The sequence below is a fragment of the Ursus americanus genome, chromosome 29, assembly GCF_024610735.1.
Source record: "Ursus americanus isolate L20-20 chromosome 29, mUrsAme1.1.p, whole genome shotgun sequence".
Lineage (NCBI taxonomy): Eukaryota > Metazoa > Chordata > Mammalia > Carnivora > Ursidae > Ursus > Ursus americanus.
Window position 1 is genome coordinate 17,172,803 of NC_142155.1, and position 13,412 is coordinate 17,186,214.

The following is a 13,412-nucleotide window of genomic DNA, read 5'->3' on the forward strand; positions in this document are numbered from 1 at the left end:
CTAATCCACTTCAATCTGAAAGGAGAGAACACGTATTGTTCCAGTGTGTTATAGAAAATACATAGGCTAAGTAGTGTTCAGAAGTAGTGTTCTCCTGTTTAATGCTTTAAAATGAAGATTGCACCTTTGTGTTTTAAAGGATATGCATGAAGAAAATAAAATGATCAGTATTGTGATGAATCATGTGTCATGCACACAACTGTGGCTATCTGGTTGGCATATAATAGCAGCCCAAAGAGAGATGGACAAACAGACGATATTTATTAACAAATGTGTTTTGATAGAGACATGTACACAAGATGCTATAGATGTCAAAATAAAGGGAGAGAGCCCCACTTTATTTGATTAAATTGGTTCAGAAAAGAGTTCCAACAGGACAGTAAGCCTGAACAATAAGTGTGACAAGTACGATTGGGTGTAGATTGAAGTTGCCCCATAGACAATACGAATGGAAGATTGCAAGTTATTTACAAGGAGTGCAAATGGAAGGATATGAGGGTGTCGTATTTAAAAAGACCCTGTTATTACGCATATTCTTTCAGCACTTAGTATATGTATATTATTGGACTTAGATTAACAGAATTATTTGAAATGTGGTTTAATGAGCTCAACAAGAGAAGATAAAACACGAATAGAAAAAAACATAACATAGATTAGAAAGAGGCATAGATAATAAGAAATAAGAATTATATGGATTCAGAGGATGAAGACATTATTTCCATTGCAGGAATTAGGAAATGAACCATGAAATAAGTGTCTTTTCTCATGAACAATAGTTGAACTTCTGTGACTGGGGAAAATGCCCTAAACAGTATAGGTATTTAGGGTAAGAAACAAAGTTTTAACTTTCTGGTTGCTAGCTCTCAAATGATAACTAGGGAATCCTGGATGTTTACCTTGGTGAACTTATAGTTATCTATTAGTTTCATCAGTTCTTCCGGAAATAGGAAATTAGCCCAGCGTATCTGACTTCTGAGATGTTTAAATAGGTCTTTTACTTGTACCTACTCAAGACTCTGAATCAGGGATCAGATTCTAGCACTGATTCATAGACAGTAGTCTCAGGGTGAGAGAATTTGGAAACCACAAGGATGTTATTGGCATTTAAGAATCTCAGAAATTTAGTTGTATCAGTCAAAATTTTGACTTGTAGTGAATATGATAGTTATTAAATGATTCTGATATGAGTAGATTCTCAACGTTGTGTTGAACTCAAATCCAGTCAAACACATTATTTTAATTTAAATTAAATACAGTGGTATTTCCAACATGAACTGTGCCACAGCCAACCCTATAACTTTAAAATTCAAACTATCTCTGTTTTCAAAGCCCAATATCTATATGTATTGTTAAAAACTCACTAGTACCTCTTTGATTAAATCAAAATAACTGAGATGTCATTGAATTTATTCATTGTAGAAAGTTGATAAAATACTATCCACTTAGAATTCGGAAGTACTCTATTCATATATACCTTCTATCAAACTATAATATGTTTATTGCTATATAAATTAATTTATTTCTAAAAATTGATCTGGACTTTTAATTTTCTCATTTTACTTTTTTATTTTATTTTTTTAAAGATTTTATTTATTTATTTATTTGACAGAGATAGAGACAGCCAGTGAGAGAGGGAACACAAGCAGGGGGAGTGGGAGAGGAAGAAGCAGGCTCATAGCAGAAGAGCCTGATGTGGGGCTCGATCCCATAACGCCGGGATCACGCCCTGAGCCGAAGGCAGACGCCCAACCGCTGTGCCACCCAGGCGCCCCTCGTTTTATTTTTAATGAGAAAACATGATAAAAGTATTCAGAGCAGGGGAACCTGTGTGGCTCAGTTGGTTAAGCGTCTGCCTTCAGCTCAGGTCCTGATCCCAGGGTCCTGGGCTTGAGCCCCACATCAGGCTCCCTGCCCAGCAGGGAGCTTGCTTCTCCCTCTCCATCTGCCTGCCTCTCCCCCTGCTTGTACTCTTTCTCTCTCTCTGTTAAATAAATAAATAAAATCTTTTTTAAAAAAAGTATTCCAAACAAATTTATTACAAATGGAATTTTAATCCAATCCATCTACAAGTCCAAAAAATTTTTAAAAAATGTAATTTATGTTTTTTATGTACAGGTGCTTACCAGTATAGAAAAAGGAAAAAAAGTTTAAATATCTTTATTACAAATATATTAGAAATACATGATGTATGCACATTGGTCTGAGTAATTTTTATATATAATTCATATCCAAATATATCACTTATTTATCAAATTGTACCTTTAATTTAGTAATTAAAATTTACAGATTTTCTCAAATTATGGGCCCATTGGACTCCACAGGATTTTGTTTTGTTTTGTTTTGTTTTTTTATAATGATTTTTTATTATATTATGTTAGTCACCATACAGTACATCCCCGGTTTCCGAAGTAAGGCTCGATGATTCATTAGTTGTGTATAACACCCAGTGCACCATGCAATACGTGCCCTCCTTACTACCCATCACCGGCCTATCCCATTCCCTCACCCCCCTCCCCTCTGAGGCCCTCAGTTTGTTTCTCAGAGTCCATAGTCTCTATCCATAGTCTCTCATGTTTCATTCCCCCTTCTGATTACCCCCCCTTTCTTTATCCCTTTCTTCCCCTACCGATCATCCTAGTTCTTATGTTCCATAGATGAGAGAAATTATATGATAGTTGTCTTTCTCTGCTTGACTTATTTCACTTAGCATTATCTCCTCCAGTGCCGTCCATGTTGTAGCAAATGTTGAGAACTCGTTCTTTCTGATAGCTGAGTAATATTCCATTGTATATATGGACCACAACTTCTTAATCCAGTCATCTGTTCCACAGGATTTTTTTAATTTCACCTGTGAACTTCAATGGAAACTAAGTAATATGAAGATCTTGTCCCAAGACTCAGGTTCAACATTTCTAATCAATTTGAGTTGACTAGATCAAAGGTTTTTGGTTCTCCAGCTCATGAGAACTATTACTCTCTTCTTTTAACCCAACATGAAGCTGACTTACATAGACTGATGCCACTGGAGCGTACTCCCCAAGAGTACCCTTTACTAGCCTGTGATCCCTCACGCTAAGCTAGACACTTAAGGACTGTTTTTTGCTCTTAAGAAAGTTATAGTCTACTGGAAGTGCAAAATATGTCCAACAACAATCACAATATGACAAATAATAGCTGAAGTTAAAGTCTGCACAATATTTCATGAAAGCGCAGAGGTGATGTATTTAAAAACTATATGAGGAACATATAATATAAGGAACATAGAATTTCCAAGAGAATGTTGAGTTGAGTCAAAAAGTTGAGTATCCAGTTTACCTAGGTTCAGAAGGGGAATATGTGGTAGTAGTGGTCTTCAGGAAGGAAAATAATATATGTGAACTAGTATTATCATAGTATATGTGAAAAAAAGTGATAAGAAATAAGAATATATTTTTAGAAATGGCCAGTGACTGTGTGTGCTAGGCTAAATCATTTTTACTTTTTCCCAGGAAATTAATAACCCACTGACAATTTTTTAAGCTAAGCATGTCCTAGTAAGACTTTTATTTTAAAAGATAACTCTAGGGATGCCTGGGTGGTGCAGTCAGCTGGTAAAGTGTCTGCCTTCAGCTCAGGTCATGATCTCGGGGTCCTGGGATGGAGCCCAGCATTGGGCTCCCAGCTCACCAGGGAGTCTGCTTCTCCCTTCTCCCTCTGTCCCACCCTTCCCCCTCTCGTGCTCTCTCTCTTTCTAATGGATAAATAAAATTTTTAAAAAATAAAATAATTACTAAATAAAAGATAACTCTGGCACATATTCTGTGGTTAGTAAATATACTTTTCAGGGCTTGCCTCTAAAACAGTGTCTCTCAACCTCTTGCCTCATCGACCTTCTGTACTAATATGTGTTGCCTGAAAATTTGTTTCTAGTACTAATCTTGGCTTCTCCCCTTTCTACTTGTCTTTCTTGAATATCTTCCAATGACCAGATCAGGGGACATGTCTGGTTCAGTAGAGTCCTCAGGATCTTTATCCCTTTGTTCATTAGTTCCCCTAGAAATTGTCCCTGAAGATTAGAATCGTATAGAAAAGCAATGAACCTATATTTTCAGGGAAAAAAAAAATCCACTGAAGCAAATCCTTTGAAGATCTGGTAGCCAAATTTAATGAGAGGAAATAAAGTTATCTTCCAAGCAAGTAGAGACCTTACTTCTAGAAAGTAGAAGCCTCATTATCAGACATTGCAGAAGTACATATCTTACACCTTAGAACTTAAATTGGGCTATCGTGTTTCTACTTAAATAAAAATTCCACAAATTCTCAGTGTTTTTCAGACTTTACATGGCTTCATGGAATTATGGATCCATAGCTTTTGTTCATGGTCTAGGATTTTATTTTTAATCGTTAACCTTGTTTGAGAGAAAGAAAAGTAAATGATTTGAATAACAACTGACCAACACATTCAAAAGGATTTTGAAGAGCTTTCAGCCACACACTGTAATTATTCCCTGACAGAAATCCTCATTATAATCTTTCTATAGAAATGGACACTTAAGATTTTCACAGAAGGATATTGTGGATAACCTAGAATTTAATATAAAAGAGGACTATATTGCAGAGTTCCAAGAAGGATACTCAGAAGCCATTCTGGATGTATTAGTTTAAACTTGAGTGAGAGAGAGAGAGAGAGAGATGATTATGATGATAATGAGACACAGAGAGATAGAAAGAAATAGAAAAACATGATGCATCAAGTTCAAGGAATAGGTAGCCAATCCAGACACATCTTTTGCCCAAAAGAAGGAAGAAGAGAAATAAGTGCACAATGGGGGAATGGGAATTCCTATTGTCAAGGAATTCCTTTGTCCAGTCATCATGCAGGAAGAAAAGAACTCTAGCACTATATGTTTCTTGAGAGCTTGCCACATTTTTTGTAGATGTTTGAGATAGAGAATAAATGCAAGTATCCATTTAGCATTAGTGCCACACATAGCCTAGGCAGAAGGATAATTCATGCCATCTGTAGAACTATCTATGTGCACTGTCAGATGAGCTGTGTACAGAGGACATGCATAGATCAGACTTACTTCTTCAGGTCTGATCACTGACCCAGCCTCCACAGAACAGTTCAGATGATCACCACTGGAGAGACCCTATGACATTTAGAATACTACACGAGGAGGCTTTATTTTTGGAAGGTGAATGCTTAGGCTACATTCTTCTTAGATCACAAGGTTCATATGAGTCTGTGTAAAGTTTTGGTCACATAAACCATCAATAGTCTTCAAGGTTTGGAAATCCAAGGGATATTTCACCAGACTACTATTCCAAAATCCTGATTTCTTATCTGATGGAGTCTTTCAAGATGGATGGAGTTTTATGTTCATAGGAAAAAGGAAATGGGGAAGTATCTAGATAAAATGTGTTTTCAAAGGCATGTTATCTTTCATTTTTTCCAACAAATGTTTACTAACCACCAACTATGTAACTATGTCCCAGACATAATACTAGCCCTGGATGTTCAGTGGAGAGTGGTTAAAGGCATTTTTACTATGCTGGTAAAGACATGTAAGTTGAGTTGGTATACAAACAGTCTTACAATTAACAATTCTAATTATTGGTATGGACTCTACATATTGATATTATACAGGAAATTCTAGAAAAACTAGAAATAAAATATTTATCTAGTCCAATTGTATATCATGACAGTATCTCAATATTACATATTTTATGTCAAAGCATTCTTAAAATTTTATCTCTGATCATTAATATAGATTCTTTTAGTATTTTGTGGGTGAATGGTATCTATCTTTGAATATTATTCTCACATTCAGATTGACACCTATTTTACCTTTCATCTCCCAATCCAGTTAGATAACTACATACAGAAATTTGCCAAGTATCATTTATAGGACAGCAACACTGAATCAACAACTTGGAAGTTTTTTTTTCCTCTTTGTCTAATCAACAAGTTATGAGAGTAGTATACTAACTAGGTGTAAATTATTGGTTATCATTAACATGTGTTGTCTGAAGCCACCATATAGAGGAAGAAGCTAGAGGTTCATACATAGCCGACTCTTGTGGAGCAATCTGAGAGTGGCACACTTCATGACCATTTACATCTCATTGGTTAGGAGTAAATCACATGGTCACACATAAACACAGGAGTGACTAAGGCATGTAGTCCAAGAGGAAGAAGATAATAGGTATAGTGAACATGTAGTAAGCTTTACCATGCTGTTTGGGATTTAGCTAAGGAAAATATAGAAGTTTCTCTAGGATAAATTGTGTTGCTGTATGTGTGTGTGTATTGGGGGAGAGAGAGAGTTCAGACAATTAAAATATTAAAATCTATTTGAGGAACACTTAATTTTAAAAAAGATTTTATTATTTTAATTGTTGGTACTTGGGTATATAACAAGATGTTTCCTATCAAACTCAGAATTAGGAAAATAAATTCACCTTTGAGACTTAAACTCTGAGAACAGTACATTTTGGATGTGGGCCCAGAGATACAACATAGGAAAGAGAAAGTATGACTCCCTGGCTGCTAGACTGTGTCACCGGAAGAATGAATGTATTAACACATCCAGTGATATAATAGTCGACAATATTAGAAAACATATCAGAATCATAGAGACAAATGTTAGCAGTGCCAGTGTAAAATTGTCTTAGATAGTTTAGTCAATGACTATCAAGTATTCCAGATCATTCTTATGGAAATATCTTGGCTTTACATCATTAAGCTCTTTGAATTTGCATCATTAAGCATTTGAATCACCTTGTTTTACATGTTCTGATCTAATGCACATCAAGGAAATCTGTGATTCTTGTGTAGCTAGACTGACACGAAGAAAACTTGTTGACCATGGGGCATTTGAGGATCCCTTACCCTGTAGTGGTGATTTCTCAAAGTAATTAATAATGGCTTCTGGTTGAAATTTAGTAGGAAAATGTTGACCATGAAAATATTTATGAGATGTATAACAGCTATGTTTTCACCATAAACTAGTACATTGGCATTCTGATCTCTGTTCTCTAGTTTTGTGTGCATTTTCACCAATCTGTGAATTCTTTCCAAGCCTTGCTGCCTACCCTTGAGTGGTCCTTGGTCCTTAATATGTAGAATCACAAAATATATCTTTTCTTGCTGTTTCTTTTATTACTTTTGCTTCATTTTTTACTCATTTCTACATTTTAGGTTTTTAAAGTGGTTATATAACATCAAGAATCCTCTGACATTATAAATACTTTCAGGTGTGAGTTAAAAGTGAATATAGAATTTATAACTGAAACAAATGACAAAAGGATATCTAAAGCAAAATTTACATTTTGTGCAAATTAGATACAATCTGGGACAAATACTAACACAGTGAAGTAGGGATACCTATTGAATATGTCCTTAGTGTTAGGAAATAGGCATGCATAACCATTTTTAAATAATACCTGAATTGTATTTCCTTAAAGTTCAAAATCTACAAATAGTATAACTAAGTTTTAATTCTATATTTGAAGGAGACCCCCCTGATACATTTGCACTTACTTCTGTATGTATCACAATTCTCTTCGCTATGAGCTAAAAACAATTTCTTTATGTAGACATTATCTTATAAGTATATGGCAGAAATAGGCTATTCACATAAAAGAAACCATATAAGGATCATTGCTCTGTAAGCCAACGCAAATTAAAATGATTCAAACATCACAAGAAAATGTTTTCAAATTATCTGTTGCATACACTGCATTTTATATTCGCTTCCAACTAAATATGACATTTAGAACAGAAAAGTTTATAATTTGTAACGAAGCTTTTAGATCCATATTGATTACCACACAGTACAAATTTTTCATTGGAAAAAAAAAAATCCTAGAAGGAAATAGGAAGTAGTATTTTGGCTTAAAATTAAAAGAATTAAGAATAAAGTTAGGCATTCAATTGAGCATATCCCAAATTTGAAGGATTAAATTAATTCTTAAACACAGATAAAATTTACTGTAGAGACTTTATTTTCAAGCAAAAGAAGGCAATGATTTGAGCTATCTAATAAGACTATAAAAATACCTCAAAACTAACTTAAAAATTCTCTCTTGGGGACAAAGAAACTGTGAGCTTAATTATGGTAATTATCATTTGCAGACCTGCTCCACTGCGCTTTTTTGTGGTGATGAAATAGGGAGCATTACTCGTTTACCTCCCATCTCTCAAAGAACCGATGTCATTTCTACGCAAACATATACAGTACCTGCTTCTGACACTTCAATCAGCAGCTTTCCATCAGCAAGGGCTACGAGGCTATGGACCATAATGACTACTTACCCAGTTGATCCAGGTAAGTAGATGAGAGTAAGATATGGAGAAGATTGAATTTGATATAGTTGTGTATTGAAACATATTTTCTGACATTTCAAATCTTATTTTTCTGTGATACATGATTTTTTGGGGGTGTAAAATTGTTTTAGGACTCTCGTTCATTATGTTTCATGTTTTCAGTTTTGTTCTAAGAATATTGATGTTTTTTACTAATAAATGCTCTTTCTGAAACAATGCAAAAAATGTTCATTAATATCTTTATTGCTATGTATAAATTTTGGTAGATAACTGACCCCTAGTCCCAGCTGATTTTAACTATCAGTAAAATTTATTTTAAAAGACCTTGAACTACTTACTTTATTGTATCTTTATTTAACATTGTCTGAATCATTATATGTAAATTTATATTCCTATCAATTTATTGGAAAATTTGTTTAAATCTGGGTTTCTTTCCTATTTTGAAGTATTTTGACATGTTGAATATGTTTCAATATGTCTTATTTAATTTACTAAATCAAATGATGCCATATTACAAATAATACATTATATGTTAAATTCCAAATTCACTCTTTATATAGTCAGTGTTACTAAGGATAATAAGAATGAGAATTAGAGCTATTAACAAGGTATTCTTTGTTTAAGAAAAATGTTTTTGAAGGCTATTGGGTATTATAAGCAGAAAGATAGTCTGCCCTATTTTTTGTCTTCATAATTTCTTTTCTTTTAAGGACTTAGGTTGACATATAATGTTATCAAATATAAAGAATATCGTGCCTATTTTGGAAGTAAAATGATACTTCTAATATTTGTAAACCAGTATGTCATATATTCATCGATTCTATCAATGGCAGAGTTGCAATGTTTCATGCTTTATTATTCAAAGGGGTCATTTGGTTTGGAATATGTCATTACTTTTTCTTTTGTAAATGCTCATTCCTTGTGTGAATATATAAATAAAAAATATAAATATATAAATATAAAATAAAGAGTATATTTATTGCTTTTCTTTATAATTGGAGTATAATTGAAATACAAATTCTATTATGTTTGGGTGTATTAAATGATCCCATGACAAATCTAGTTACCATCTGTCATCATACAAAGTTCCTATAATATTATTGACTACATTCCCTATGTTGTACATTACATCGCCATGACTTATTTATTTTATACCTGGAAGTTTGTACTTCTTAATCCCCTTTATCTATTTTGCCCTCTCCACTCAGCCCTCCTTCCTCTGCTAAACAAGTTTATTCCCTGCATCTATGAGTATGTTTCTGTTTTGTATGTTCATTTGTTTTTAGATTCCACATGTAAATAAAATCATACATTTGTCTTTCTCTGAATTATTTCACTGAGCAGAATACCCTCTAGGTTCATTCATGTTTTCACAAATGGCAAGATTTCATTCTTTTTATGGGTGAGTAGTATTCCATTGTGTATTATATCACATCTTCTTTATCCATCCATCTATCAATGTACATTTAGATTGCATCCATATTTTGGCTATTGCATATAATGCTTCAGTGAACATATTAGTGTATATATCTCTTTGAATTGATGTTTTCACCTTTTCTGGATAAATATCCAGAAGTGGAATTGCTGGATTATATGGTATTTCTATTTTTAATTCTTTTTAGGAAATTCCATATTGTTTTCCTTAGTGGCTGCACCAATTTACATTCTCACCATGTACAGAAGTTCCCTTTCCTGCACATCCTCACCAACACTTGTTATTTGTTGCCTTTTTGATAACAATCTGACAGAGGTGAGGTGATATCTCATTGTAGTTTTGATTTGCATTTCTGTAGTGATTAGTGATGTTAAGTATTTTTTCATGTGCCTGTTGGCCATCTGTATGTCTTCTTTGGAAAAATGTCTGTTCAAGTCCTCTGCCCAATTTTTTTTTTAAGTAGGATCCACGCTAGGCATGGAGCCTAAATCAGGGCTTGAGCTCACAACCCTGAGATCAAGACTTGAGCTGAGATCAAGAGTCAGATGCTTAACCAACTGAGCCACCCAGGCACCCCATCCTCTGCCCATTTTTTTAATCCGTTTGTTTGTTCTGTTGATGTTAAGTTCCAGAAAATTTCTATGTATTTTGGATATGAACCCCTAATCGAATGTGTGATTCACAAGTATCTTCTCCCATTCCGTAAATTGACTTTTTTGTTTTGTTGATGGTTTCCTTCATTGTGCAAAAGCTTTTTAGTGTGATGGGAGCCATTTGTTTATTTTAGCTTTTGTTGCCCTTGCCTAAAGAGTCTGGTCCAAAAAAATATTGCTAAGACTGATGTCACACAGCTTCCTGCCTATATTTTCTTCTAATGTAATGGTTTGGGGTCTTACATTAAGTCTTTAGTCCATTTGAATTTATTATATGGTGTAAGGTAGCGGTCTGGTTCCATTTTTCTGCATGTAGCTGTCCATTTTTCCCAGCACCGTTTTTTAAAGAGACTGTCTTTTCCCCATTGTATTTTTTTGCTTCTTTTGTCATAGTTTAATTGACTATATATGAATGGGCTCATTTCTGGGCTCCCTACTGTATTTCATTGATCTATGTGCCTCTATTCATGCCTGTGTCATACTATTTTGATTACTACAGCTTTGTAGTATAGTTTGACATTAGGACACAAGATACCTCCAGTTTTGTTCTTCTTTCTCAAATTTATATAACACAATTTGTTTGACTTTAGCCCTCGCATGGAGTATGAATAATAGGAGTCTTTGCATTTATGCAGATTGTGAAGTCACTAAACTTTCTCATGCACTTTCATTAGAAATAAGATTTACAGAGCCATTTGTTTGCTTGTAATGGGTATGAGGTGACAGAGCAATTTGCAGAAGAGTGAGTCCAGGGCCAAAGTTGTTCATTTTTAATTCACTTTTCTGATTCTTTTTTTTTTTTTTTCTTTTTCCTCTCAGAAGTTCCAAAACAGACAGACATTCTCAAGCATGATGTTCTCCCAAGCACTGGTTTGGCAGCATTAAGTATTGGCATATCTTTTGAAAGCTATTTACTCGAAGAACTGATTTCCACTAGAGAGCCCTCAGCCAAATACAGTCTTCCTTCTTCCACAGATGTTTCCTCTTCTCAGTTTCTGAATTTTGGTGTTCATGACTCAGCACAAATTGTCTGATGCAAAACATCCGTATCACATGTGCCTATCCAAACTTCAGTAGCCATACCAGGATTCCTTTTCCCCAGTAGGGGAGAGAGGACCCCATTTATCATCTCTTCTTTCACGACAGATTCTATTTTTCCTACAGAATTTTTATCATTTGAGAACAATCAGACTATTGCCTTATCTACTACCACAATGAGTTCAGTAATTACTGGCATTCCAGGGGCTGATATTAAGTTAAACAGGCACTCATTACTCTCCCGTGGATTCCTGCTCACAACTGCTTCTACAAGTGCACCTCCAATTGTCTCTAGGGGGGCTCAAGAGGATATTGAAGAATATTCATCTGTTTCCTTAATTTCAAGAAGAGACTACTGGAGATTGCTGAGCTCCTCGACGTCTCTCATTTCTCCTGCTAAGATAATTATATCTAAACAGGTAGCCATCTTAAACTCATCAACTCCGTACCAATTCACTACACAAGCCTCCATTCCCAGTGAATACCAGGTTATTACTGAAGCATCTAGCAACCAAAGACTCGCAAACATCAAATCACAGGCTGCTGATTCTTTAAGTGAATTAAGCCAAACATGTGCAACATGTTCTATGACTGAAATAAAATCCTCTCATGAATTCTCAGATCAAGTTTTGCATAGCAAATAGACCCACTTTTATGAGACATTCTGGATGAACTCAGTGATATTAGCCAGCTGGTATGCACTAATGGGAATTCAAACTATCACTTCTGGGCATTCGTTTTCTTCTGCTACTGAAATAACGCCATCAGCGGCGTTCACAGAACTGTCATCTTTATTTCCTTCTAAAAAGAGTACAAAAAGAAGGATTTTATCCTCATCCTTGGAAGAATCCATTACCCTATCAAGTAATTTGGATGTTAATTTATGTTTGGATAAGACTGACTTATCCGTTGTCCTGTCACAAACTGCCTCTTCAGACCTGATGAATACTGATTTGACTTCAAAACTGGCTACTGATGATCCCTCTGTGTCAGAAAACATGTTAAAACTATTGACAATAGGGCACTTTGGTGTAACTATGGCCCCCACTGAGATACTGAATCAAGACAATTTATTGGGTGTGCAAGAGAGTAAAGAATCTCATCAACAGTCCAAACTTTACACACATGATAGCTCTCTAGATTTTGAATTAAATTTACAAAGTCATCCGAAAAGTATACATTCAAGTGACCTCGAAAATAACCTGCCACCTTACATGGACTCGATGTCTGGTTTTTCAGGAGTAACCTCTAATGTCGAATTTTATGCAGTTTCAGCACCTCTGTCACTTCCAATACAGGCCTCTTCCCCTGAGTCTGTACTTATGCCAGATTGGACATATTACAAAGATTATCTGACCTTAACATCTGATTTAAAAGAAGCGCTCAGAACTTCTTCAGAGTGGTCCAAATGGGAACTTCAGCCTAGTGTGCATGATTGGGAATCTCCTGATGTAAGCCAGAGGCTTTCCATCACTAGATCTCTTACTTTGTCTTCCCTGGAGTTCATTCCTCGTCAGCTGATGATTTCTGGTGAGTTTCTCAGTTTCAGTTCAGTAAACTTTTAGAAATGAGTTTCTTTTCTGTGGAGGAGAAAGAGCCTGTCATGGTCACCAGGTGCTCTAAACAGCCTCTTTGTAATCAGGGTAGCAGCCAGTTCAGTGGGGATGACACCTGCTGTTGTACCTGACACAGATGGTTATTCTTTATGCACTGCCACAAAGGCTACCAGATCAATACAGGAGTATGTTGGAGACAGCTACACTGCTGGCAAGCAATCAGAAACTGAACTAGTTCTATTCATTACAATAGATCTTTCAAAGTTTAGGAATAACTTTTATTATTCTCATTTCTTGAAATAGATTCTTTGTCAGGTGGAACACAATATAACATACATTTTCTAACATTTTTTTTTCAGCATAGTATTTTTTTTAATGGGAAGATGAGGAAATCAAGGGAACCTTATTGGGTATTGCCA

The 13,412-nt window shown here is 35.0% G+C and overlaps 1 protein-coding gene across 1 annotated transcript in view; it reads left to right on the top strand.

Moving 5' to 3' along the window:
* EYS (EGF-like photoreceptor maintenance factor) overlaps window positions 1-13,412 on the top strand; it is a 1,472,906-nt gene that overhangs the window by 748,089 nt on the left and 711,405 nt on the right. Inside the window, 2 exon segments of the mRNA XM_087856898.1 lie at window positions 8,120-8,312; window positions 11,222-12,967. Of these exon segments, the coding sequence (XP_087713024.1) occupies window positions 8,120-8,312; window positions 11,222-12,967 (1,939 nt within the window).